The sequence below is a fragment of the Lactuca virosa genome, chromosome 9, assembly GCF_052849685.1.
Source record: "Lactuca virosa cultivar CGN04683 chromosome 9, Lactuca_virosa_CGN04683_v6, whole genome shotgun sequence".
NCBI lineage: Eukaryota > Viridiplantae > Streptophyta > Magnoliopsida > Asterales > Asteraceae > Lactuca > Lactuca virosa.
In genome coordinates this window covers 285903152-285928220 of record NC_136434.1, presented here as the reverse complement: position 1 = coordinate 285928220, position 25069 = coordinate 285903152, and the positions used below count along the sequence as shown (strand labels likewise).

Below are 25069 nucleotides of genomic sequence, written 5' to 3'. Positions count from 1 at the left end.
TGGGCCAAAGGTCTTTTTGATTTTGGGCAACTGTTAGGCCTTGGACCTTCTTGGATTTGGGCCCAAATTGGGCTTTGAGTGTATTTTAGGAATTGGACCATTATTGGGCTTTTATGCCTTTAAGTTTGGGCCGCGGCTTTTGGGCCAATTGAGGGAAGTGTAAAATAATTGTTTACCATGGGGAGTTGGGATTAGTTAATTAAGTCCCGATTATGGTTTATGACTCGATTATTAATTATGGTTTTATTTGATTGGTTAGTGCGGGGATCCTCCGGTTCAGTAGCTCGAGCATCTATTTGACTGATAGCAGACTGAGGTGAGTTTGCTCACTATACAGTAGGACACTAGGGATTGTATGTGCGTGTAGTCTTTGTGACTCCTGTTGTATGTGTTGTATGCATGTGTGTCTGTTTGCTATGTATGTGGGGTGAAATAGACCCGGTACAGCCTTGTGCTGACATATGAGTTGAAATAGACTTAGGGGTGAAATAGACCTGGTACAGCCTTGTGCTGACATATGAGTTGAAATAGACTTGGGGGCGAAATAGACCCGGCACAACCTTGAGCTGGCATATATGTATGGTATGTGGTATTTTGGGGAACTCACTAAACTTTGTGCTTACGGTTTCGAGTTTATGTTTCAGGTACTTCCGGATCGAAGGGGAAGAGTTCAGGATGATCGCATCACACACACCATGACTTTTCACTTATTTGACTCTGATGTATTTTGGATGATTATGGATACACTATGATTTCCCTATGGTTTTGATAAACACGTTTTGTTGATGTTTTATTTAATATAAAAACAAAAAAAATTGGTTCTGAGTTTTTGGGACGTTACACAACCTCTAGGTTTCACTGATCCGAGATTTCCAAATCATGTTTTTCATTTGAAGAAGGCATTATATGGTCTTAAACAATCATCGTGTGCCTGGTTCCAACGACTTAGCACTTTTCTGGTTAATCTTGGTTTTATTTGTAATAGGGCGGATACACCGCTTTTTATCTTCAAACAAGAATCTTACATCTTATATCTACTAGTCTATGTCGATGATATAATATTGACCAGTGATCATCCGCCTCTCATTAAGTAGTTTCTATCTAGACTACACTTGAAATTTTCCATAAAGGATCTTGGTCGGCTAAACTATTTCTTGGGTCTTGAGTTCTTATATACGGAAAATGGTTTGTTTCTTACTCAATCCAAATACACTCATGGCATACTTTCTCGAGCATGTCTTCTTTACGCCAAACCAACCTCAACACCCTTATCCACATCATATTATCTTGTCACTTCTAGTTCACCGTGTTCCGATTCGACTTTATATCGTTCCTTAGTTGGTGCTTTGCAATATTTGACAATCACTCATCCTGATTAGTCATATGCAGTAAATCAAGTGGTTCCGATTCAACCAGTTTTTACATGCTTTGCAAGCTTTGCAATATCTGGTTCACCGTGTTACGATTCAACCACTTTTACATGCTCCTACCACTGATCATTTTCAAGCGGTTAAAAGAATTTTAAGATATGCCAAAGGCACTTTATCCTATGGACTTTATTTCACTTGTCTAGGATCCTCAAAGTTGGTAGGATATTTTGATGTGGACTGGGATAGATGTATCGAGACTCGACATTCCACTTATGGCTATTCTATTTCACTTGTCCAGGATCCTCAAAGTTGGTAGGATATAATACTCAGTGCTCCAGTTGTGAGTCTGAATATCAGGTGATGGTGAATATTGTTGCTGAAATTATTTGGATTACTCATCCCTTGCGTGAGCTACATGCTTTGCCTCTGGATTTCCCTACTATCTTATGTGACAACAAGAATGCTCTTTTTCTCATTCAGAACCCAATCTCTCACAAACGAGCAAAGCATATAGACATTAACTATCATTTTTTTTTTCGTGAGTTAGTTGCTTCTGAAAGATTGCAACCCCGTTTCGTTCCAACTTCTTTACAGTTAGCTGACATATTCACCTAGAGTCTACCACACCCGCTATTCGAGTAGTTGTGTGCCAAGCTTTGTGTTGGATTGCCACCACCTCTTCGCTTGAGAGGGAGTATTAATGATAAACCTTAGAGAACATACTTATCTATATGTATTCCTACAAATCAGCTATATTGTTGTTATTTTGCATTGTTTGGTTATTTCCTAAATATCCAACAACCATAATATCTTGATGGTTGTGCAGAAGTTTCCTAACATCCATACCAACATTCTGTAATGTTGGATTGTCGAGATCATATTCGTACGCTCATGAAACTTTGTTTTTGTATGTTGGACATCAACATTTTCTTCACTATTTGGCCTCAAGAAAGAGAAGGGTTATTGTCTTTTGCTTGTTCATTGTCTTGAGATGCATCCACATTAGAGGAGTATTGGTTTAGGCTCTTCAATCATCCAAAAGAAAGCAAGGAACCGTTTCAACAAGAAAGGTATATCATTCTACCATCCCTCTCTAAGGTTTTAGATTTTGTTGCATTTAGCCATTTAGTCATGAACTTGTGATCATTAGTGTAATATGGTGGTAGAAATTTTGATTTTGCTTCCGATACATTTGTTTGCATTTAGTCATAAACAAGAAAGGTATACCATTCGACCATCTCTCTAAAGTTTTAGATTTTGCTATATTTAGTCATGAACTTGTGATCATGGTGCAATATGATGGTAAATATTTAGTCATGAACTTGTGATCATGGTGTAATATGATGGTAAAAATTTTGATTTTGCTTCCGCTATATTTGTTTGTAAAAACCATCATATTCCAACATATACAAAATAAATGGTAAAAAAAATTAAACCATCATTGTTATGTTTAACAAAGAAAAGTTGAGTCCATTACACAATAAATAAATAACCACCAAGGCCATTTCTGTAATTTATTCTTATATTTATGTTTACACAATTTCTGTAATTTACTCTTATATTTATGTGAGTTTATACAAGAACATCGATTTTGTAATTACTGAAAAGTAATTTTTATATTATGTTGTTCTTTGTACAAAGTACATTTCACATTCCTCTCAAAACGATTTGTAGTGTAAAGTATCTTGTTTTCTTCTGCGAATATATCAAACAATTGTTAAAAAAAAAACAAATGGTTACACAAAAATATGTATAAAGATTGCTGATTTTTATTCCATAGTACATATATACACGTATAAATAAATAAATACGAATGCATACATATTATCTATCAAGCACAAATTGACTTGTGCCTGATGCATACTACTTCTTCATAGTATGTATTCAGGCACACACTACCAACAAGTCATAGGTTCGCCCCAAGTTGAACTTGTTGGAGAAGTTCCAACAAACTTCCCGCCTTCCGCTTTGCTCTATCGGTTCCATTCTCCAATAATTCCTTCAAAACCTCCTCCGCTCCAAGCTCTTTCATCATCTTCAAACACTCGATATCACCCACACAAACACACCACAAAACCGCCACTCCATTCTCCCGATTCCTAGGAGACCCCGTTCGAACCACTTCCACCAAAACCGGAATTGGATCGGCTTGCCCAATCGCCGCTTTCCCTTCATGGTGACTAGCAATTATCGCCAAAATCGCTAAAGCCTCATCCATCATTCCACCGCTCGCGTCTTTCACCAATTCCATCAACGGAATCACGATTCCGGCCCGTACCGCTCTCACCTTGTTCCCTTGATAGATACATAGGTTAAAAATGGCGGTCGCCGCGTCCTTTTTCCCTCTCGGAGTCCCGTCTCGAAGCAAATCGATAAGCGGCGGAATCGCACCGGCCGCCCCAATCGCCACCTTGTTTTCGTCCAAAACCGACAAACTAAAAAGCGTTGCCGCCGCGTTTTCCCGCCCCTCCATGGTTCCATTCTTCAATACATCTACTATATCGGCTATGGCTCCAACACCCACGATTATCCCTTTATTCACCTCGTTTATGGATAAGTTCAAAAGTGCGGTGACCGCATGTTCTTGAGTCCGGTTATCTTGGGAAGATAGTAACTCAACTAACAACGGAATCGCACCGGCATCCGCGATGCAAATCCGACTATCGGCATTCCGTTTTGCTAGTAATCGGAGTTCACCGGCAGCCGCCCGTTGCTCGTCGGAATTACCGTTTCCGAGTTTCTCGAGTAATCCAGTAATGGCGGTTTGGTCACATTCCGATCCAATTTTAGTGGTTTTAGGGTTTCTTGAGTTGCCTTGCGGTTGTGGCAACTCGATTCCGTTACTATCACACCATAAGGCGATTAGACTCTTCAAGACATAGTTCGGTGTTAACGCTGTGTGGAGTAATGTTTGTTGAGTTTTTGGGCATGTTTTGTGTCCGGCGTCTAGCCATTTTTGAATACAAGACCGTTCATACGTCTGCAAAATAGAGATTTATATTCATTTTCAACCTTAACCACATTTGATTAATGGAAAACGTAATATTGTTATTTTTCCAACATCCCATAAGCTTGTACACACTGTCAAATCTCGCACACATGTCATATTTTTCGTGTCAATTTTGGGTCGAATTTTGAACATGAATACGACATGAGGTTGTGTTTTTTACACTAGACATGAATTTCAATTTCAATTTCAATTTTGTCTTAATTTCATTTTGTTGTCGTGCGCTTGACACCCCTACTACCAAACAACCCTACTTGGCCCATATTGCTACGTGGGCCAAGAGTTGATGATATGTCAATCAAGTTCAGAGTGGCCCATATTGCTATGCGGGCCAAGAGTTGATATGTAAATCAAGTACACAATGGCCCATATTGCTATGTGGGCCAAGAGTTGATGATATGCAAATCAAATAGTGCCCATAAGAAGCCCAATGAAAAAACTTAATTTTCAAAACACAATACCTGCCCGGTGGAGACAATCACGGGATCTTTCATCAACTCGAGTGATATCGGGCACCTGAAATCATCTGGAATCACCGGAGATCTATGCCTCACGAAGCTCGATTCATGATCAGAGGAATCAAGTTTGGGATTTCCAAGCATCACGAAATCGTTTATCTTTTTAAGAAGAAACGACATTAACTCGAAGCAATTTTCAGGAACTCCATCGGCTGACATGACCATATCATGAATTGCAAGAGACTCTCTCCTAAGATCATTTATTGTCGTGAGATGCAGTTTTGCTGAAAGTCGTTTAATCATTTCTAGATCGGGTTCTTTTCCCTTTTTCACCATGGCCAAATCTGTTTGGAACTGTAAATCTGGAGACTCGATTTGTCTTTTCGCTCGTTTAAATTGTAGATGCACAAGTTGTATCTGAAAGATTGTAATTAGTTTGGAAGTTATAGACTTCAATAATGAATTTGCACAAGTTGTACACACCTGTTCTCTGACTTCCTCAGGTATATCGAATCTATCATAATGAACTTTGCACAATGCCTCTTCAATTTGCGCAGTTACTGCACGAAACTTGTCAGCAATTCCATCAATTTGCAGCGCCTGTGGCATAAAAGGAATAAGAAACTGAAATAAAGTTTAACCTAAACCCTAAAAACTAGTGAGAGAGACGTAAAAAAACCCAAAATCCTACACCCAATTACGAATTATAAGACCAATTAAATCACATAAACTGACCTACCTGAAAGGTTTTGCTTCCTCCATTGACTGATTTGAGAAGCTCCAGAGCCAAATTCAAGGCAATTTTCAAAAACTGTAACCCTTGAACATCATCATCAGCGTTAAGTTGTTCTTCGCTATCTTTTAATTCCTCAAATAAAGGGTTCAAAAGCTTCACTCTCCTCATCAAATTCACGTACATCTCTTTAACGGCGTTTCTGCACTCAGGTAACCCTGAAAACTCCCTGACCAGGTCAACGAGTTGACTCACCAAATCACCCCTTTCTTGATTGGCCATTATTAGACCACCAAAATCACACGGTTAAGAGCTCACAGAAACACTCGGTTATGGGATTGAAGAAAGATTGGGTATTAAAGGGACTAAGATTCTGCAAGTGGAGACTTATTCTGGGTTTATGAGGAATTGACGAAATCCCATGAAGAATAATTAATTGTAAAAGGGAGGTTATGGATTCATGGTTGACTTATTAGTTTGGTTGAACTTGAGGAATAAGCGGAACGACGAAAGAGTCAACAATTGCTCCAAAAGAGAAATGGTCGATGATTTGGTGAAAAACTGAAAATGGCCACAAAGGAAAAGAGAACTACGAACTGTTTTTCTTTTTGTTTTTTTCTATGGAAACGAGGAAGCCTTTTACTCCCTCCGTCCCCCAAAATTATTGTCAACAGACAAAAAAAAAAAACACACAGCTTAAGAAAAGCAATTATTAGTTTTGTCTTTTTAAATAAAATGTCTCTTTTGCCTTTTTCTAAAACCAATGAGAAATGTGCGTTTGTAATTATTCAAGTTTATTTTATTAAATGTTAGGGGTAATATGGTAAAAATGTATATCTACTTTTGGTAGTGGACAATAATTTTGGGACGAACTAAAATAATAAGGTGGACAATAATTTTGAGACGGAAGGAGTATTAATCAAGGTTGTTTTGTTATAACGAACATGAGGAAATGATTATTTAATCCTTTTTTGTTTTTAGAGGTAATCTTGATAAAAGTTGGTGTTGATTTAATTATTGATAAAAGTTGGTGTTGATTTAATTACTACTAAAATGCGAATTCTAAAACACACAAATAATAATAATAATAATAATAATAATAAATTATTAGAAAAACTGTAATATGCGATTGATCGCATCATCATCAATAATTTAAGTTGGACATAATATATAATCATAATAAATATTCCCTCTTGAGCATGGCATCTTGCTCTTTTTTTGAAGCTTCCATTAATTTGGAACTATATTTAGACATAAAATATATTTGTTAAAAATATCTTAAAAACTGATAGTTAATAGTAGAAAATTAGCAAATAGTAGTTTCAAATTGGAAGCTTGTATCTTTTATTTGTATAGAAATATTCGACAAAAATAGTTATAAATTTTAAAGCTTGTAAAACTATATAAAAGCTAAAATCTAAAAACTCTTAAAGCTAAAAGTTACATGAGATAATTCTACTATTATCAACTTTTTGTTTAAAACTTAGGTTTTTCCTTGTTATCACTTGAGTGATTCATATTGTTATCTTCTACCAACAAGTGAGTTAATCGAGTAGCTATTGAAGTTAAACATTTTTGCAAATTCTTCCAAAAGTGCTAATGCAGATTTAAATACTTAATGATCAATTATTGAAGATTGTGTCAGTGTCGACACTTCACACGTGTAGACTCTAGGTAAGAAGTCTCCATTTTGGTGGTTTGGAAAAGAAAAAGACACTTCCATGCTTTAGTACTTTTACATCACCAAAAACACATGCAAATCATTCGTATAATAAGAAGCATTTGTTTCTTATATAAATTCTCAACTACCAGCTAACTTTTCAGCTAACAGTCTAACACCATACAATTCATTTGTCAAATAATCATTTTATTAATCTCAATACATCTAGTAATTTATGAGCAAATCCCAAACAAAGAGTAAAATCTCAAGCAGAATGGCATCATAGTGAACTTTACAAACATGTAGCACAATAAAACAAATAAGTTTTAACATATAACATGAAAAAACAAATGACATCTCAAAAAGCATATAAACAGAAAGCAGAAATGATATGATGCCAAATAACACCACCAGGACATGGATCATAGACTGTTGACATTCTGGAATGGTCATGATCTCCTGATTGGGCTACTCGATGCAAGTTACAAGCTCCAATGCTCATAGTACAAGTTGAATAAGCAAAACCCCCAAAAAAGAAAGTCAACCCAACTTCTCTAAGAAAGTTTCAGTCAAAGTATTACCATTTATGATCTTTGTTGTCCCTATAATAATATCATATGCCATCCCTTCCTGCAAATAATAAAATAACAAACATTTTATTAAGCTGTGGTGATTAAATCATTATACTTTTATTAACCAGTTAATTAAAAAAAAAAAACATATTTGCCAGTTACACGGTTTTGGTATCCGAACAAAATTACAAAAAGTGTAATCAGAGTAAATTACAGAAATGGTCCCCGCGGTATACTGAAATTCGCACTCTGGGTCCAACTGTCCAAGTTTCAAAATTTTGACACGGACAGTCCTTAAGGTTTAATTTTCTTACATCGGGGGTCCATCTGACTAACACCGTTAAATAAACTCCATTGAAGCCATGCAAAATGACCAATTTACCCCTCATTTTGTCTTTTTCGTGTTTTTTTTATATCTACATATTATAAGTACAAAAACAACATGAAATACTAAAAAAATAAAAACCATTCATGTTCCCTCCTCAACCGAAAAGCCTAGCGGCACCCAACACACTCCTCAACAGAAAAGACAAAATGAGGGGTAGATTAGTCATTTCACATGGATTTAACGAAGTTTTTCTAACAGTGTTAGTCAGAAGGACCACCTATGTAAGAAAATTAAACCTTAAGGACTGTCTGCGTCAAATTTTTTATACTTGGACTCAGAGTGTGAATTTTAGTATACCGTAGGGACCATTTCTGTAATTTACTCTAATAGTCATGTAAAAGTAATATTTATGTGGCTAAGTCAAAAAGATGGCAGAAGTACGTTATATTTTTATTTTTCCCAAAATGGGTATCCAAGAAGAACATTATTTTTTTTTTTTTAAATTGAAAAAGGTAAAATGGTTTAATCAGTACAGAAAAAAGTTAAGTGGCTAAATGTGTAAAATGGTAAAAGTACAAGGGCTTTTCTGTAATTTGTTCATTCCTGACCTGAGAGCTGAGAAAGCGAAGTGCAGAAATCTCTGCAAATGTTACCCCTCCAACAAAGACAACTAGAACAAGAGATCTCCTCCCATCTTGTACTCTGAAATATATATTCAAAGGTAAATCATATATGAAAAATTAATTACACCCTTGTAATTTGAAAAAATCTACAAAATTATAGCATTGTACTTTAAGTTCTTTTCTTATTATGATTATTAGCACATTATACCTTGAATAAATATATCTTTGTATTTGAATGAAATTAATATTGTTGGGTAGATTTTTCAAAGTAAAATGTTGTAATAGGAAGAAATGAAAGTAGGATGCTATAATATACAAATAACCAAAAGTATGTTGCTATTTTTTGCATTTATCCCAATGTTAGAGAGTGTACTTGTCCATGTGTGAACCCCCTGGTAGTGTATCAAGTGTACCATTTGCAAATGCACTCTGTAGCAAAGTGGTCAAATAAGTTAAATAATTATTTTTAAACAAAAAAAAATGAGAAAATATAAATTACAAAGAAAGGAAACATATCGTAACCCTTTTCGACTCTGTATGTGTGCCAGGCAACAGCTTCAATATTTCTTCAAGGGGACGCCTAAAAGACCATATATAATTATATAATTATATATTATATAATACACATTGATATCTCAGATTGCTTAAAAAAAAACAATAACAATACAATAACAGCCTGTAAAGAGCTGTACGACATGACATGACAGTACTGTGTTTGATGTGGATTGGACTGACAAGACATGACATGACAGTCTGTAAAAAGTTGCCACATATGACATGACCGACAAGATAGTACTGTAAAAAGATGTCGCACAGTACTGTGTTTGATGTGCATTGGACTGAGTTTGATGACATGACGGTACTGTAAAAAGTTGTCGGACAGTACTATGTTTGATGTGCATTGGACTGAGTTTGATGACATGACGGTACTGTAAAAAGTTGTCGGACAGTATTGTGTTTGATGTGCATTGGACTGAGTTTGATGACATGACGGTACTGTAAAAAGTTGTCGGACAGTACTGTGTTTGATGTGGATTGGACTGAGTGTGTGACTAATGTTAGGGGGACAAAAAATGACATGTCATTTTTTGTCCTATCCAAAAAGGTGGGACAAGATGGGATGGGTACTCAGTTATGGATCTCTTGTATGTGTAAAAGACTAAAATGCCCTTGTCATCCTAATCATCAAACATTGGAGAAATGAAATGAAACTGACCATCCAGATCGAATTGCATGTTGGATCAGGCGAATACTGAGAGGAGCATATCCAGAGAAAACATATGACACGTCTTTGGGACTACCACCAAAAAAAAGAAGATATTGTAAGTAATTTAATCAAAAAATTAAAAAACCAAATCTTCATTTCAAAATTTACCATAATTTGTAAACCACTTGCCAGAATTCAAATAAGTTTTCATATTCCATAAGTAACTTATGGGAGTATTGATTCAAACAAGAAGAATGAACTTAATAAAGGGTTAGATGCTTGTTTATGTAAACTGTAAAGACATTTCACCTTTTGTTTCAATATTACGCAACAAAGTTGCTTTTTACACAAACTATAGAACCATGTTTCATTTTAGGATCAAAATATGCAACACAATATTTTATTTGTAACAAGAATGTTTCATTTTCTCCCCAATTTATGAAATAACAAAATTTTTAGACAAAATATGTAACCACAAAAATTCTAGGGCAAAAGTATGCAACGTTTTAGGTGGGAACTGGTTCAAAAACTTATTTATGCAAACGTTGTGTCATGTTTTTATCAATTTATACAATAATGTTTCACCTTTTCACCAATTTTAAGCAATAATTAAGATTGATATTGAGCATATAAATACATTACTTGGTTGTATCAGTATCCTCAACCACAAGGTTAAGAGCCCGTTTGATTAACAACCAGTTGCTTTTTCCCTCCTTCACATTACACAAATGCAAATAAAACTTATCAAAAAAAATTAAAAAGGAAAAAAAGAATAAGAGCATGTTAGCAAGAGGTATAAAATAAACCTGCTTCTTAACCAACCCAGCTTTTTCTAAATTATTAAGAGTAGCTATATGCTCAAATCCATAGCTGTGAAGAATCTCTCTCCTATAAATCAGGAAGTATAAAAGAAGTTAAATATGTTTTCACATAATAGCAACGACTTCTTTTTCTTTTTTTCTTTTCTTTTCTTTTTTTTTTTTGTGTGGGTGAAGGAATCCGTATTTTAGTCTTGATTATAGATTGGGTAGAAATTTTCAAAGTATGATGATGTAAGAGATAAGACAAAGAAACAAAAGTAAGATCTACTCTAATAAATAAATAAATAAATAAATAATTTGCCAAACGTCACACTCTCATTCATTTTGCAACATGTCATTTTGTGGTTGTTTTAAATTAAATTTGTTTCCACATGTCATTTTATGGTTTTTTCTGTTTTATTAAATTCCACATAGTATTTAAATGTAAATGAATATCAATTTCATTAATGCAACTTTCCTTCTAATTTCTAAATTTCTAAATTGAAACCCAATTATTTCCTTTGCTTATTTATTTAAATTTAAAAGAGAAACGAGCATTTCAATTTCAATAATTCAATATTTTTCTTACTTTCATTATAAATTTAAACTTCCTAAATGTTTAGACATTCATATTTAACTTTTTTATCTCACAACTAGTGATATAATAAAGTAAACAAATCAATAAAATATAATCTTTTTTATCCTCACCTAATATAGTCAAAGTTTCTTTTTGGTAACCCAGCATTGGTAACTGAAAGTAAGATAAGTTGTCTAAGGACACTAACAAGAGGCTCCTGTTTATGAATCATCTCTTCAATGTAATCCAAACATCTGTAAAACATAAAAACAAATAATAATTTATTGTATATTAAATAAAATTTGAAATAAATATTATTATTCAAGCTTACATGTCATAACTCTCAGCCTCAACAATAGTGTGTTCCATATCAAGTCGCCCAAGAAACGAAGGTTTTGAAGTAAGTGTGGATAAATGTTGAGCAAGATTAATGTGCCTCTAAAGAGTAATTTGATGCATTAAAGTTTAGAAGAAAAAAAATTATAAATTAAAATGTTAATATAAAAAAAAAGAATTCAAGAAAGCACATACAGTCATTTCTGGCAATGAGTTGAGCTTTTTGACAAAATCTTTCAACTCAGATACTGTCTGATTCTGATATCACAAAAAAAAAAAAAAAAAAAAAAAAAACATATAATCAATCACAAATATTTTTGTGTTTAACCCAAAAATAATACACATTCTTTCAATATGCGATATAGCTTTAATGATTATTTATAGTTTATACTATAAAAGGATGAAATATGGAAAAGGGAAAATTACAGAAAAACCATTTTATTTTGGGCAATTTTGCAGTTCAACCACTAATCCTTTATTTTTTTCCAATCAAACCATAAAAGTTGCAGAGGTCAAAATGGGTAATTTAGAAAAAGAGTAAATTACACGAATGGTCCCTATGGTTCGGGATAATTTGCATGTTTGGTCCCTAACTTATTTTTTTAACTCGGAAGGTCCTTATAGTTTGTTTTTGTTGAGCGCTTGGTCCCTGTCTTACCTAAAAAGACTATTTTGCCCTTGATTTTTTACTTTATTTAAATAAAGTGGGGTATGTAAGGTAAGGTAAGGTGAGGTGGAAGTGGGGTTGGGGGTGTGTTTATTTAAATAAATTAAAAAATGAAGGGCAAAATAGTCTTTTTAGGTAAGACAGGGACCAAACATGCAACAAAAACAAGCTGTAGGGACCTTTCGAGTTAAAAAATTAAGTTAGGGACCAAACGTATAAATTACCCCAAACCATAGGGACCATTCGTGTAATTTACTCTTAGAAAAATGGTTAATTTAGAAGGGCTAATGTCATAAAAACCCTCAAGTTTTCAGGGTTTTGTCGGTTTTGCCTAAAGTTGAAATTTATGTCCGTTTTTACCCTAACATTTTCCAAAAAATGTTCGGTTTTACCATTTTACCGGTGATAACAGGTTACCATCATATTAACTTCGCAAAAAACCCTTAAGTTTACAGTTTTTTTACGTTTTTACCCTTAAGTTTATAAATTTTTTTACACTTTTACCCTATGTATTTTTTTTCATATTATACGTATTCATGCAGAAAAATCATATTTATATACGAGAAAATTTTAATTAAATATTGTATTTACATTTTTTAATGTTATTTCTTTATATATATATGTATATATATATATATGTGTGTGTGTGTGTGTATAGGTTTTTTTCTTGGATAAACCATTTAAGATGTAAAAAAAACAAATTAATATGTTTTTAGAACTACAAATACGTATTTTTCTGTATTTAAAAATATACATATCAATAAAAAAAAACTTGTTCAATCATAAACATGTTTATATAAGTATATACATATATTTTTAGAAGTGTAAATATGTATTTTGATATATGTTTTTTTTTAAAGTATAAATATATTTTTAGAAGTATAGATACATATTAATATATAAAAATGTAAAAATATGTATTTATACTTCTAAAAACTATATCTATAAAACACGTATTCATAATTCTAAAAATATTATTTATCTTTTTAAATGATATAACCATGCAAAAACACACACACACACACACAAACAAATATATATATATATATATATATATATATATATATATATATATATATATATATATATATAACATTAAAAAAAATACAATATTTAATTAAACATTTTTTCGTACATAAATACGATTTTTCTGCATGAATACGTATATTATGAAAAAAAATACTTAGGGTAAAAGTGTAAAAAAAATTATAAACTTAAGGGTAAAAACGCAAAAGAATGGTAAACTTAAGGGTTTTTTTGCGAATTTAATATAATGGTAACCTGGAAAACCTGTTATCACCAGTAAAAGGGTAAAACCGAACATTTTTCCGAAAATGTTAGGGTAAAAACGAACATAAAATTCAACTTTGGGCAAAACCGACAAAACCTTGAAAACTTGAGGGTTTTTATGACATTAACCCAATTTAGAAAGTGCTTAAATTTGGAATAATTTGGAAAATTACTGATGAAACCTGACATAACAGGTCAAAATGGGTTAATTTGGTAAAAGGTCTGAAACTTTTATGGTTTAATCAAAAAGAATAAAATACAAGTGGTTAAACTGCAAAACTCCCCAAAATATAATTGTTTTTATTTTTAATTTTTCCTAAGAAGAATTAGTGACTTACAGTAGTTTGCATCTCTGTGTAGTCTTGCTTCATGGATGTTGCTTTTTGTCTTAAAACCTGCAATCATACTGCAGATGGCAACTAAGAGAGGACCTCTAAGGCAGATATAATTAAAGTACAAAGGGGTATTTTAGTAAATACGTATAGAAACGTATACATAAAACTATACTTGAATACAAAGATATATAATAATCATGGTTATTATAGATCAACCTGGACAACAACTTCAAAGTTAAGATCCCGAGTCTCCCTGAACAGCTTGTCACTGAAAACACAGGGGTAAATCAGTAAATTTATGAAAATAGTAATCTATTTTTGTTTATTTGTGTATTATAAGTTATAGAGCAAAACATACATACGTTGAATTAAGAGGAACCTTCATCTTTTTCCCATCTTGTTGGTTAGCACCCATGATTGATGCATCTATCTCCACAGCACCATTATTGATGTGTAGAAACTGAAAATTTACAAGGTTGAAAATTAAAGATGGGTAAAAAGACCGAAATGCCCTTACTAGAGCCCTGTGTGTTGTGCACATGCCATTTATAACAAAGATTGTTAATGGTGTTGGTTAGTTTCAAGGATATGATTGATGTGAAATTGTAAGTCTAAAACTAAGAGTGAAAAAAAAGACTGGTGGATTAAACATGCAAATTGAATGTAAGTTCAGGGACTAAATTTGTAATTTACCTCGTCCAGAAGCCCTTCATATGTCAATTGAGTACACATAGGAGTAACCATATCCAACTGAAAAAAAAAATTATAATATATAGGATGATGGAATTAAACATTATGAACAAGAACACTGAACACCTAATTAATCGAAACAAATAAAACTATCACAAAAACAATGACAAGAAAAATAAAGTGATGAAAATTAGGAGTATGGAATATGAATATTAATTTGAAAATCTTAATAGGAAAGATCCTTGATGAGGAAAATACTTTTCATAGATCAGATGCACTTTTTCATCTATCAAGAAGTTAATAAACCTTTTCTGTTGCAAAATAAATCAGATTATTCATTTTAGGAATTGCATTGCATTTTAAGAAAAGAAAAGTAATTTAGTACAGAAAAATTACCTCTCTGTCCAGAATGATAATGGTATTTATCTCAGGGACACCTGTCTGCAGTTTTAGAAGAAAAATGAGAATAGTTTTTTTTTGAAAGAGAGAAAAATGAGAATAGTTGCTATTTTACAAAGGGAAAATTACAGAAAAACCATTATAATGGTTTTTTCTGTAATTTTTCCTTCTACAAGTAGAAAGTATTTCTCTCATGTATCACTTACATCAGTTGAGCTAACAGGCTCTTCAGCTTGCAGACGATTAAGCATGTCAGCAACACGTACAGATGCTTTCCCTTTTGCCCTAACATTTGGTATCAAACCAAAAGAGAACTACAAAAAAACATAAATCTCAAAAATTGTATGATATAAATATATATAAAGTTAATAATACTTCAAGTAAAAATTCAACTAAACCTCAAGCTTGTGGATGGCTTTGGCAATATGCCAAAGAGAGGTTGTATCACCATCTGTTACACATTCCTGTTAACAGAAAAACCATACACACAAAGTAAATACTAAATACTCTCAATTGAAAGAATTACAATTGCCTAAAATCCTAATGAATGTAATGATTAATGAGTAATGATACATACTTTATAAGATGAATCGAGTTCAAATGATAATATATCCTCGTCAATTGGAACAGCATACAGTGGGAACTCCCCAATAGTTAATAGATTATGAACTTTTTCATCCTCAAGAAGCTGCAAAGTGAATAATGCTTATAAATATCTACATACATAATCAACCAAGAATTTTGTCAGGTATTAGAATAGCTTACTTTCTCACATGCAACACCCCTACGAGGAACAAAATAGAGAAAATACTCTCTTTGAAGCCCTTTTGAGTTGTCATTGTGGATATGTGAAGAAATAAATTTCATCAAATGAAGCTGAGTTTGTACAAGGTAAACCACTTTTGTACAGGTAGTCTCCAGTGGATCTTCATTAAGATAAAGCAGTTCAGCCCCATGTTCCTGTTTATGTAGCATTGACAGTTAGCAGATAGATAACCTATTAACCCTAAATATAAGACGCATGAAATGAGAGAAATTGGAGTTGACTTGCCTTGAGGACCGAAGTCTGGACGATCAATGACAGGGAACCACCTAGTTTCTGATCGATGACCAAACACTTTTTACCTCGAATCTATGAGTATGTCATCGAAAGCAAAATTGTGTTTCAATTTTATCGGTTACTCATTCATTATAATGATTTAATAAACGGTACGAATTACACTAAATTCGTATGATAATGACCGAACTGAGTAGAATTCAGAGTATGCGAGTGAAGCTTACATTTTTTAGGATTGTTATGAGCTCTTTCTGAGACTGATCTCTGTAATTCGAAAGAAATCAAATTACAAACTGATGTAAAGGTATACACACACATTTACACCTAAAGTGAAGCGCGTAACTTAACCCATTCGTAGGAAGCTTACCTTATAGGAGTCAAATTGATAGGTCCGTTCTGTAAATTGGGAATTTGAGCCATTGATATCCCCTTTTACGATCTGTGTCCCTCCCGTGTGATCAGAGCAAAAGGTAATTAGGCGACGAGCAGACGAAGATGAAGAACAGATTAAAGGCTTTGGAATGGGCTTGTTGAATTCTGGGCTTTGGAAGCCCGATAAGTTACAAATGTAGCACATCGATGTTATGTGAAGGTAGAGGTGTACAAACCGGTTTTTTTTCCGAACCGGTTTCAGTGGACCGGTTCGGTTCAAGTCAACAAAGTCAACACCGGTTCACCCTTAAACCGGTTCGGTTTCAAACCGGTTCACCATCAAATTTATCCGATCCTATACAAACCGGTTCGGTTTAGTGCAAACCGGTTCACTTCAAACCGGATCATCTTAAACCGGTTCCTAAACCGGTTCAAAACCGGTTCTTCGAACATGTTAAAAAAAAACCGGTGGAAATTGTATCTTTTTTTGATTGTTTGTTTTATTTTTTGGGATATTATAGGTTATATATGTGTGGCCAATTGGTTAGAATTCTTTAATAGTTGACATATTAAAAAAAAATAAAAAACCCACTTAACAGTAGGTATGTATGTAATGTGTATGAAATTTGGTTTGTGCATATCTATTGAATTTAGACTCATTTCGGAGTAAATTTTCGTGGGTATTTTTTTTGGATATTTATATTGAAAGTATATAAAACATCTTCAAACATAAAAAAAACATCTTCAAACATCTCGAAAAACCGGTTCATAATTGGTTCAAAAACCGGTTCATAATCAGTCCAAAACCGGTTCGGAAGTCCGGTTCATTGTAAACCGGTTCGAAACCGGTCCCATCGTTCGGAAATACGAATTGGTTCAAACCGCCGGTTCGGTTCGGCATCGGATCGGTTCTAGCTTGGACCGGTTCAAAGGTGAACCGGTTTTCGGTTCGGACACCGGTTCGGATCGTGAGCCGGTTTTTTTGTGCACCACTATGTGAAGGTGGATCGTAGGATCCATCTTTATTTAAATAGACAAAATTGCAAAAATGGTCCCTGTGGTATGTATTTTTTGGGGTTTTAGTCCAAACCACGATTTTTTTGGACTGGTGGTCCTTTTGAGCTAGTTTCTTTGTGTTTTTGGTCCCTCAGTAAACTGAAAAGACTATTATGCTCTTCTCATATATTTTTTTATGTCTTTTCTATTTAATTTAAATGAAAAATAAAATAATTAACTAATTTGGGGCCCACATCTCTCTCTCTCTCTCTTTCTCTCTCTCTCTCTTTCTCTCTCTAAAACACACGCCACCCCCGCTTCTTCTTCCCCAACCATAAACATACACAAAAATTAAAAACACAAAACACACCCTGGAAGCTGAAGAGTAGAATCCCCACATACATAGCCGCGATTCAAAGAAGAACGAGGGACAGAGGCAGTGGATTTGATGTGACAGCTTCCTATCGGCAAATTTATTGGTTGTGGTTAGGGCTCCACTGAAGCTCTGTATTTCATCTTTTTTGGTCATCTGTTCATTGAACAGCTTCTCACCATAGGTTTCTCTTTTCTCTTTTTAATGTTTTGATGCCTTTAAGGTTTCTTGCACCATAGCTGTATGGCTATCTTGGAGTAGGAATCATTAACAACAGCATAACCGAAGTGAGTAGTAACAGATAATGGTTGTAGTAGAGCCCTATTATAAACGTTCTTGAAGAGTGAAAGGGCACAAATTCTTCAGCCATAGGATTTAAGTTCTATAAGATTTCCTCTAAATCTCTCATATCTTTCTTAAAACCCTCTTCGTGGCTATGGCGATCAGCCCCATTCTTCAGCCTATGATTGTTATCATTTGACCCCGAAATCAAAATCGAAGACTGTAAATCAATTTTAGAGAAGAAGATTGGCTCTCAATTCGAACAGGCCACACTCGATGAGGTGTTTGGGTTTGTGACTGAGAAGAAGAAAGATAACATTTGGGTGTGTATGTGTCTATGGATGTGTGTTTGTAGCCTTTGATTTGTTTTTTGATCGATTTATGAAATGGTTTTGTGGATTTAGGTTTTGATTTTTGATTTCTATAATGATGGATTTCTTAAAAATGAAGAACATAAACTCAGAGATGAACACTTGGATATTTGATTCCTGGGTTGAAGAACAAACAGAAAAAAATGGTTTCCTGAAGAACACATTTGATTTCTGTTTTTTTTTTTTTGTTATTATTTCTGGAAATGTATATCTATTTGGGTTTTGGTTTTGGTTTTTGATTTTTGGAATGATGGGTTTCCTAGAAATCACGAACATGAACTCAGACATGAAATGGAATGGTGGGTTTTTTAGTTTTGGAATGGAGAGAGAGAGAGAGAGAGAGAGAGAGAGAGAGGTCCTCTATTATTTTTTTAATTGTTAAAATAAATAAATAAATATTAAATTTTAAAAAATGAAAGAAAAATGAAAAATAAATACCCTAATGGTATTATAGTCATTTCAATTTTCGGAGGGACTATTTTCACATACAAACCACTCCAAAAGGACCATGAATCCAAAAAACTCGGGGTTTGGACTAAAACCCCAAAATTTTGCATACCACAGAGACCATTTTTGCAATTTTGTCTTTTAAATAATAGTGTAATTTATACATTTAAAAAAAAAGGGACCTCCTTTATAATTTTTCAAGTACCTGCATTATCTATTTTAGCAAAAAAAAATGCATTGAAATGTATGAGGATATTACAATCCGCTTGATGCTTCAATCTATTTAAAATGTAATAGTCAAAAACTGATAAGCTAATTTCGTAACCAAATTAGTAAGTTTGGTGTGATGTTTAAAATAAAATGTGTAAAGCTAAAATGTTTAAGATTTTGAAATATGCCGAAGATCTTGGTCGTACCCAAGATCCTGGGAAGAAGATAATAATATTCATAATTGATTCGTTTTAAAGTGCAACAAGTGTATTTGAAGTATTTTGGACAAAAATAGTGTTAAAATGGTAAAATGGATGAATTTAGATAGTTAATCTTAAGATATTCAAAAAAATATACCAAGATATTATAGAATATCTTGGTTGTTTTGACAATAAAATTAGATATATAAGAAAATGTTGTAATTGGTTAAATAATAATAAATGAGTAAAAGCAAATGCAAGAACACAGTGATGTACGAGGAAAGCCCTTAAGCTTTTTGGATCTCTGACATAAAACCTCAGGAGGTGATGAATTGATATTGTCATATTTATACACATTTTTAGGCATAATTTCAAATAAATTTTAAGCTATATTTTAGTAATTGCAAAAATATTTGGTACTTATTAAGTTCAATTTTATTTTGCAACCAAAAAGGACATTCTTGAAGAAAAATGACGAAATCAAAAAAAGTTGGATACTTTGAGGATTAGAGTTGAAGCTAGGAGTTTAAAGGAGCACAATTCGAGTTATACACATTTCCCACGACGTGGTGTTCTGAAGTCCACAGTGTGGTTATAAGAAGAATCTCGATTCCTTGCATAAAAATAAAGCTCACGACGTGACATTTATATTTTCACGTCGTGACCACGTATCCTAGAAGATTCATATATGGAGAGGAACAAGTTTCCTTGGCGAATACGGATAGACACTGAGTTCGCGTCGTGACACCCTGGTGGTCACGAAGTGAAGAGCGATTATAAGGAAACTATATATATCGATTATTAGATCAACTTGAAGAATTCTGGAGACTTAGAAGATTCTAGACAGGAAACCCTACGAAAATTAACCTTCTAAGACCTTTGGAAGGAAGAGAAGATTGAAGATCAAGAGATTAGAAGATTGTAGCAAGAGTTCACAACATTCATTCGGTTTACTTGGATTTGATCATGTCTAGCTTAAATTCTTATGTGTTTATGTGTTTCTTTTCTGCAATTATGAGCTAAATCATCAGGCTTTCGTTTAGTAATGATGAACCCTAATAATATGTGTTAGTTTCTATTTTTTCATGGATTTATGAAGTTTGTTTAGCTTGTGTTTGATATATCAAATCCTAGCATGTTATTAGTTTCAATCTTGTTGCCTAGATTTCAAGTTATGTGTAGTTGAATGATCACTTTAATTGCAAGGACTTGTTTACCTATAAGTTTATGAATATTAAATTGCTAGAGCTAATGATGGGCCAAATCCTAGATTAAGTAATAAAGATAGTAACTTTAACTGTGCTAGAGAACATAATTTGATCATAATTGTGTTTGGTTATTTGTCTTGATCATAGATAATTAATCTTAGATTTATCTTAAATAGCCCAATAATATTAAATAATCAATTTGGTGTCCACTTGTGTATGATCAATGCATAGTAGTCATTGAATTGGTGAAAACGTTAGAGATCATATCAAGATTTATAATAACTTATATATTGCTAACCAACTGAATTAATCCATGTTTTAAAACTAACCATAGGAAAAAGGGGAATTCAAAGCTAAATTAAAGTGTCTTCATTCTCTTGAATACAATTGTCTTTAATTAGTTGTTTGCTTAGTTAATCGAGAAGTTAAGTTAATATGAACTTGCAAAATCAGATAAAAATCCTCACTTTAGTTGTTTTTCTTAGGTTAATTTTTAGTAGTTATTTTATTAGCTAAATTTTGTTCCATGTGTTCAATACCCAATTTACTTTAATATATTATAAAATGACTAGGTACACTGCTTATAAGTGTATTAGTAGTTAAGTTTTGTTAAGTTATAAATTTAAAAATGGTATGTATATCTGTGCAGATCAAAGTTTATGGCGTCGTTGTCGGGGAGCGACTTATTTCAGTTTTTAATTTAACAGCTTTAGGTTAATCGATCCTTTTTGTGGTGTAAAAACCGCAAAAAGTTAATGTTTTGTATTAAATTAGTTTTCTTTTTTTACAGTTCTCATGATGTGAACAACTTGTTGTCACGACGTGAAATTGAATTTTTCCAATTTTTCGTTTATCTACTTTTTAGTTTGTTTTTACAGTTTTGTTTTGTTTTGTTTTGTTTTGTTTCAGTGATATATGACTAGGGGATCCAATTCCAAGATTGTTCCCCCACTTGACGATCCAGAATCCAAATTCCACAAGAATATGGATAAAAAGGTTGACGAGTCGAGTAGTGTCACAACTAGCATTTTAGGGCTAGGAAATTCTGTCCATGTGTAAATAACTCTTGGTGTATCTTGTAACCCTAACTTTGATGTTATACAAGTTGTTCATTCAAAAATGACAATTCAAGTCGAAACTTCCTCGTGAAAGCTCTAAACCTAATTCAATACGTTGCATTCACTCAACTTTGGGTTTTAACCCTAACTTCCCGGTTCAAACTTCTTCATGGACTAGGACTCTTTTATTGGGCCTAATGGGCCGGTAACCCCTCAACCTGGTTCTTTTGGGCCAAGACTCCACATTTGGGCCCTATTCGGACCAAAATTCATTAAGCAATAGTATTTTGGGCCATAAGACCCTTCGTGGGCCTTATTGGGCCGATAACCTCTCAATTTGATTATATGGGCCGAAAACTCATTTATTTAACCTTTTTGGGCCGCAATCCTATATGTGGGCCCACATGGATCGAAAAATCCCTAATGGGCCAATATAGTTTCAACTACACTTAAATCCAAGCTCAATATTCTTTTCTTTCTTTCCCTCTCCTAATTCTCGGTTTTTATAAAAAAAGGATAAATGAAGGATTAATTTGGGTTTGACACCTCATAATTACATGGAAGACATCCATGCATTGTCTTCCATGTATCTAGGTCATGTATGTTGCCTCCCATATAACAAGGCAAGTCTCTCTCCCTCTTCTTTCTTCAATATCGGCCGAGACCTCCCCACCACCTCCCTCATTCTCATTTCAAACATCAAACACATCTTCATTCCCTCTCTAACTCAAGGAAAAATTCCTTCACTCCCTCTTGCAAATTTTCATGAGTTTTGAGTGTATGCTCAAGAAGATTTCTTCAAGCTTCACATCTTTGGTAAGTCATATAGCATTCAAGCATTTTATTCCATGTTACACTAAGAAATCTTCCTTACATAACTTCATTTTGTGTTCTAGCTTCCTAGATCATCTAAGTTTCGAAGCTCTACCCTAAGGAGCATTCAAGGCCGAAAAATCTACTTCTCTTTTCACTTCAAAACCGATCAAACTCAAGGTGAGCTTCATACCCCCTTGTTTTCGAGTTTTACTACCTTTTTGTGGGAGAATACAAGCTAGTTTTGTGGTTAATCTTAGTATTATGCATGCATGTGTATATTTTTCATGTTATGTTGTGTGAATATGCCATGAAAATATGATAAACACTCACAAATTCGAAATATCTTCCAAGATTTGGTGATATTAGTAAGCAATCTACTTGAAGTAACTTTTATGATGTTTGGAAAGATTAAACATGTTAGAAGTTACTAGAAAACTAAAAAAGTATACAAAAGGACCATACTTGACAATAAATATAAACAAAATGGGCTTTTGGTGTCATTTCGGTTTTAATGGGCCTAAATTGACAACTCACGGTTCTTTTGGGCCTAAAGTGTTATTTTTCCATAAAAATGGGCCTTATTTCACAACCCACGGTTTAGTGGGCCTAAAGTGTTATTTTTTCATAAAGATGGGCTCTATTTGACAAAACACGGTTTTATTGGGCCTAAAATGTCATTTTTAACAAAAGTAGGCCTCTATTGTAAAATTCCAGTTTTGTTGGGCCAAAATGGTCATTTTTAATAAAAGTGGGCCTTTTATATCATTTTTGGTACTATTTGAGCTAAAACGATTATTTTGATAACAAACGGACTCTTCACGACATTTTATCAAATTGGGCATTTTATGACACATTATATGTTAATCGGGCCGTTAGTGAAAATTCTGATACACTCGAAATTTTCACGATACTTTGGGATAACGACAAGTTTTCCACGATAACAACAAATATTTTGACACTTTTGATAAAAACACATATATTTTTTATCGCCAATGGTTGTAGTCAAAATACACACTCGAAACAGTATTTATAGCGTTAAATAATTGGATACTCTATTCGCGTAAATTTAGTTAAGGCTCTTGTGAGACACTCCTTCACTCGTACCTACCTAGTGTACATAGTAAGTCCTGTAGTTATAACCAGAGTCTCCTGGAGGGAGAGCGAGAATTTGTGTATAGATCTATACGGGGATGACACCCCACACCTGAGCTGCTCGCTACAGCTAGACAGGCCAGTCTAGGGTGACAAATGTCTTACCGTAACCGACGCCTGAAGAACATCATGTCAGGCATATCAGTCATATCAAGTATGGTTATAACGACTCACATAGAGAATAACAAACAAATAAATTTACGGAATGCACATACTCTACTCATGATACAAAGTACGAACTATACAGTTACCATTCACGTTTAAACTTTCACCACTCAGGTCTTAGGATTACGACCACACTTTTTCATTATACAGAAAATTTAGGATTTTCTGGGAAACTCTCTTTATACACTATCAAACAAAATCACAGATGCTCTAATACAAGATTTGAAACAAAGCTCTCAAATTACTTTTTACAGAAAATATCGGATTTTATGGTGTTTACAAACTGCTACAAAACTTTTCATACAAACATGCTTATGAACTCACCAACATTTTTATATGTTGACGCTTTTCAAAATGACTTGTATTCTCAGGAACACTTTAAAACAGGTTGGTCGATAAGGAATGAAGATTTTTGCTGTATTTTGTTTCTCACCATACTGGATGTTTTGGATGTATTGTTATAAACAAATACAATGATGTCAAACTATGATGGTTGGTATATTTTATGTATGGTGATGATGTCGTCTATGATTCAATTATATACACTGTGATGATATTACAAGATGAAGTCATTCACCCCCGGACGTTTCTGTAACGCCCCGATTCTCAGGTATTGATTTAATGTGTGAGTTTCTTGATTTCAAGGGATACTCGACGAGTTGATTGCCCTACTCGTCGAGTAGCAGCGGGTTGGTCCACGTATTTTAATGACCTACTCGCCGAGTCCAAGAAGGGACTCGACGAGTAGGAGCTGGCAGATGAAACCCTAAATCTCGGGGTTTTGCACCCTATTTAAAGGATCATTGGCCTCCCCCAGCCTCCCCTTTACTGCTTCTTGTCCCTCTCAAACCCTAATCGAGTGTGTGTGTTCCATTTGTGTATTTTTGAGCTTGGGAGAGGATTTTGTGGAGAAGGGAGCTTGGAGAACAAGTATTCAGAAGCAAGGAGCTTGTGGGATCTAAAATCTACCTTTTTTGGGCATCTTCTGGAAGGTATAATTCGTTACCCTGACCTCATTTCATTCTAGATCCCCTCTTTGGACAAATTCTAGGGTTTTCATGGTATGATTGGAAGCTATTCTTGTGTGCAAGCTAAGATCTGAAGTTGTAACTTCAGAACTGAGCTCCCTTGGGCTTCTTAGTCCATAAAGTTTCCAGCTTGTGCAAGGATGAGACTCTTCCAAGGTGTAAAGCTCCATTGGAAGCTTAGATTGGTCATTCAGGGCCTTTAGAGCCTTGCATGTGCATAAAGTTTGCAACTTTACGTGATAAACATGCCTTAGAAGCTTGGATCTGTAATCTGGAACCTTG

At 33.9% G+C, this 25069-nt stretch overlaps 2 protein-coding genes across 2 annotated transcripts; both read right to left on the bottom strand.

Moving 5' to 3' along the window:
- Positions 1-3119: 3119 nt before the first annotated feature.
- PUB14 (plant U-box 14) lies at positions 3120-6182 on the bottom strand. Its single transcript, XM_079071617.1, has 4 exons — positions 5575-6182; positions 5319-5435; positions 4839-5252; positions 3120-4350 (listed from the first exon to the last, which is right to left on the bottom strand). Exons 1-4 carry the CDS (start codon positions 5848-5850, stop codon positions 3277-3279), a joined length of 1881 nt encoding a protein of 626 aa, XP_078927743.1. The 5' UTR covers positions 5851-6182; the 3' UTR covers positions 3120-3276.
- Positions 6183-7414: 1232 nt separating this feature from the next.
- On the bottom strand, positions 7415-16628 carry ATVPS33 (Sec1/munc18-like (SM) proteins superfamily). The gene is made up of 22 exons (XM_079072035.1): positions 16477-16628; positions 16334-16373; positions 16104-16184; positions 15818-16012; positions 15630-15740; positions 15451-15516; positions 15259-15366; positions 15050-15094; positions 14657-14713; positions 14326-14423; positions 14180-14231; positions 13967-14023; positions 11867-11929; positions 11667-11773; positions 11467-11589; positions 10765-10846; positions 10601-10671; positions 9968-10048; positions 9274-9331; positions 9125-9180; positions 8737-8830; positions 7415-7858 (listed from the first exon to the last, which is right to left on the bottom strand). The coding sequence occupies exons 1-22, from the start codon at positions 16527-16529 to the stop codon at positions 7769-7771; spliced, it is 1788 nt and encodes a 595-aa protein (XP_078928161.1). The 5' UTR covers positions 16530-16628; the 3' UTR covers positions 7415-7768.
- Positions 16629-25069: the final 8441 nt, after the last annotated feature.

Coding starts and splice junctions, on each gene's coding strand:
- PUB14 (XM_079071617.1), bottom strand. CDS start 5,850: ATGGCCAATCAAGAAAGGGGTGATTTGGTGAGTCAACTCGTTGACCTG. Junction 5,436..5,574: donor GAGGAAGCAAAACCTTTCAG/GTAGGTCAGTTT, acceptor TTTATGCCACAG/GCGCTGCAAATTGATGGAAT. Junction 4,351..4,838: donor TGATTGTCTCCACCGGGCAG/GTATTGTGTTTT, acceptor TCTATTTTGCAG/ACGTATGAACGGTCTTGTAT.
- ATVPS33 (XM_079072035.1), bottom strand. CDS start 16,529: ATGGCTCAAATTCCCAATTTACAGAACGGACCTATCAATTTGACTCCT. Junction 15,517..15,629: donor AACTCGATTCATCTTATAAA/GTATGTATCATT, acceptor TTCTGTTAACAG/GAATGTGTAACAGATGGTGA. Junction 14,424..14,656: donor ATGAAGGGCTTCTGGACGAG/GTAAATTACAAA, acceptor GTAAATTTTCAG/TTTCTACACATCAATAATGG.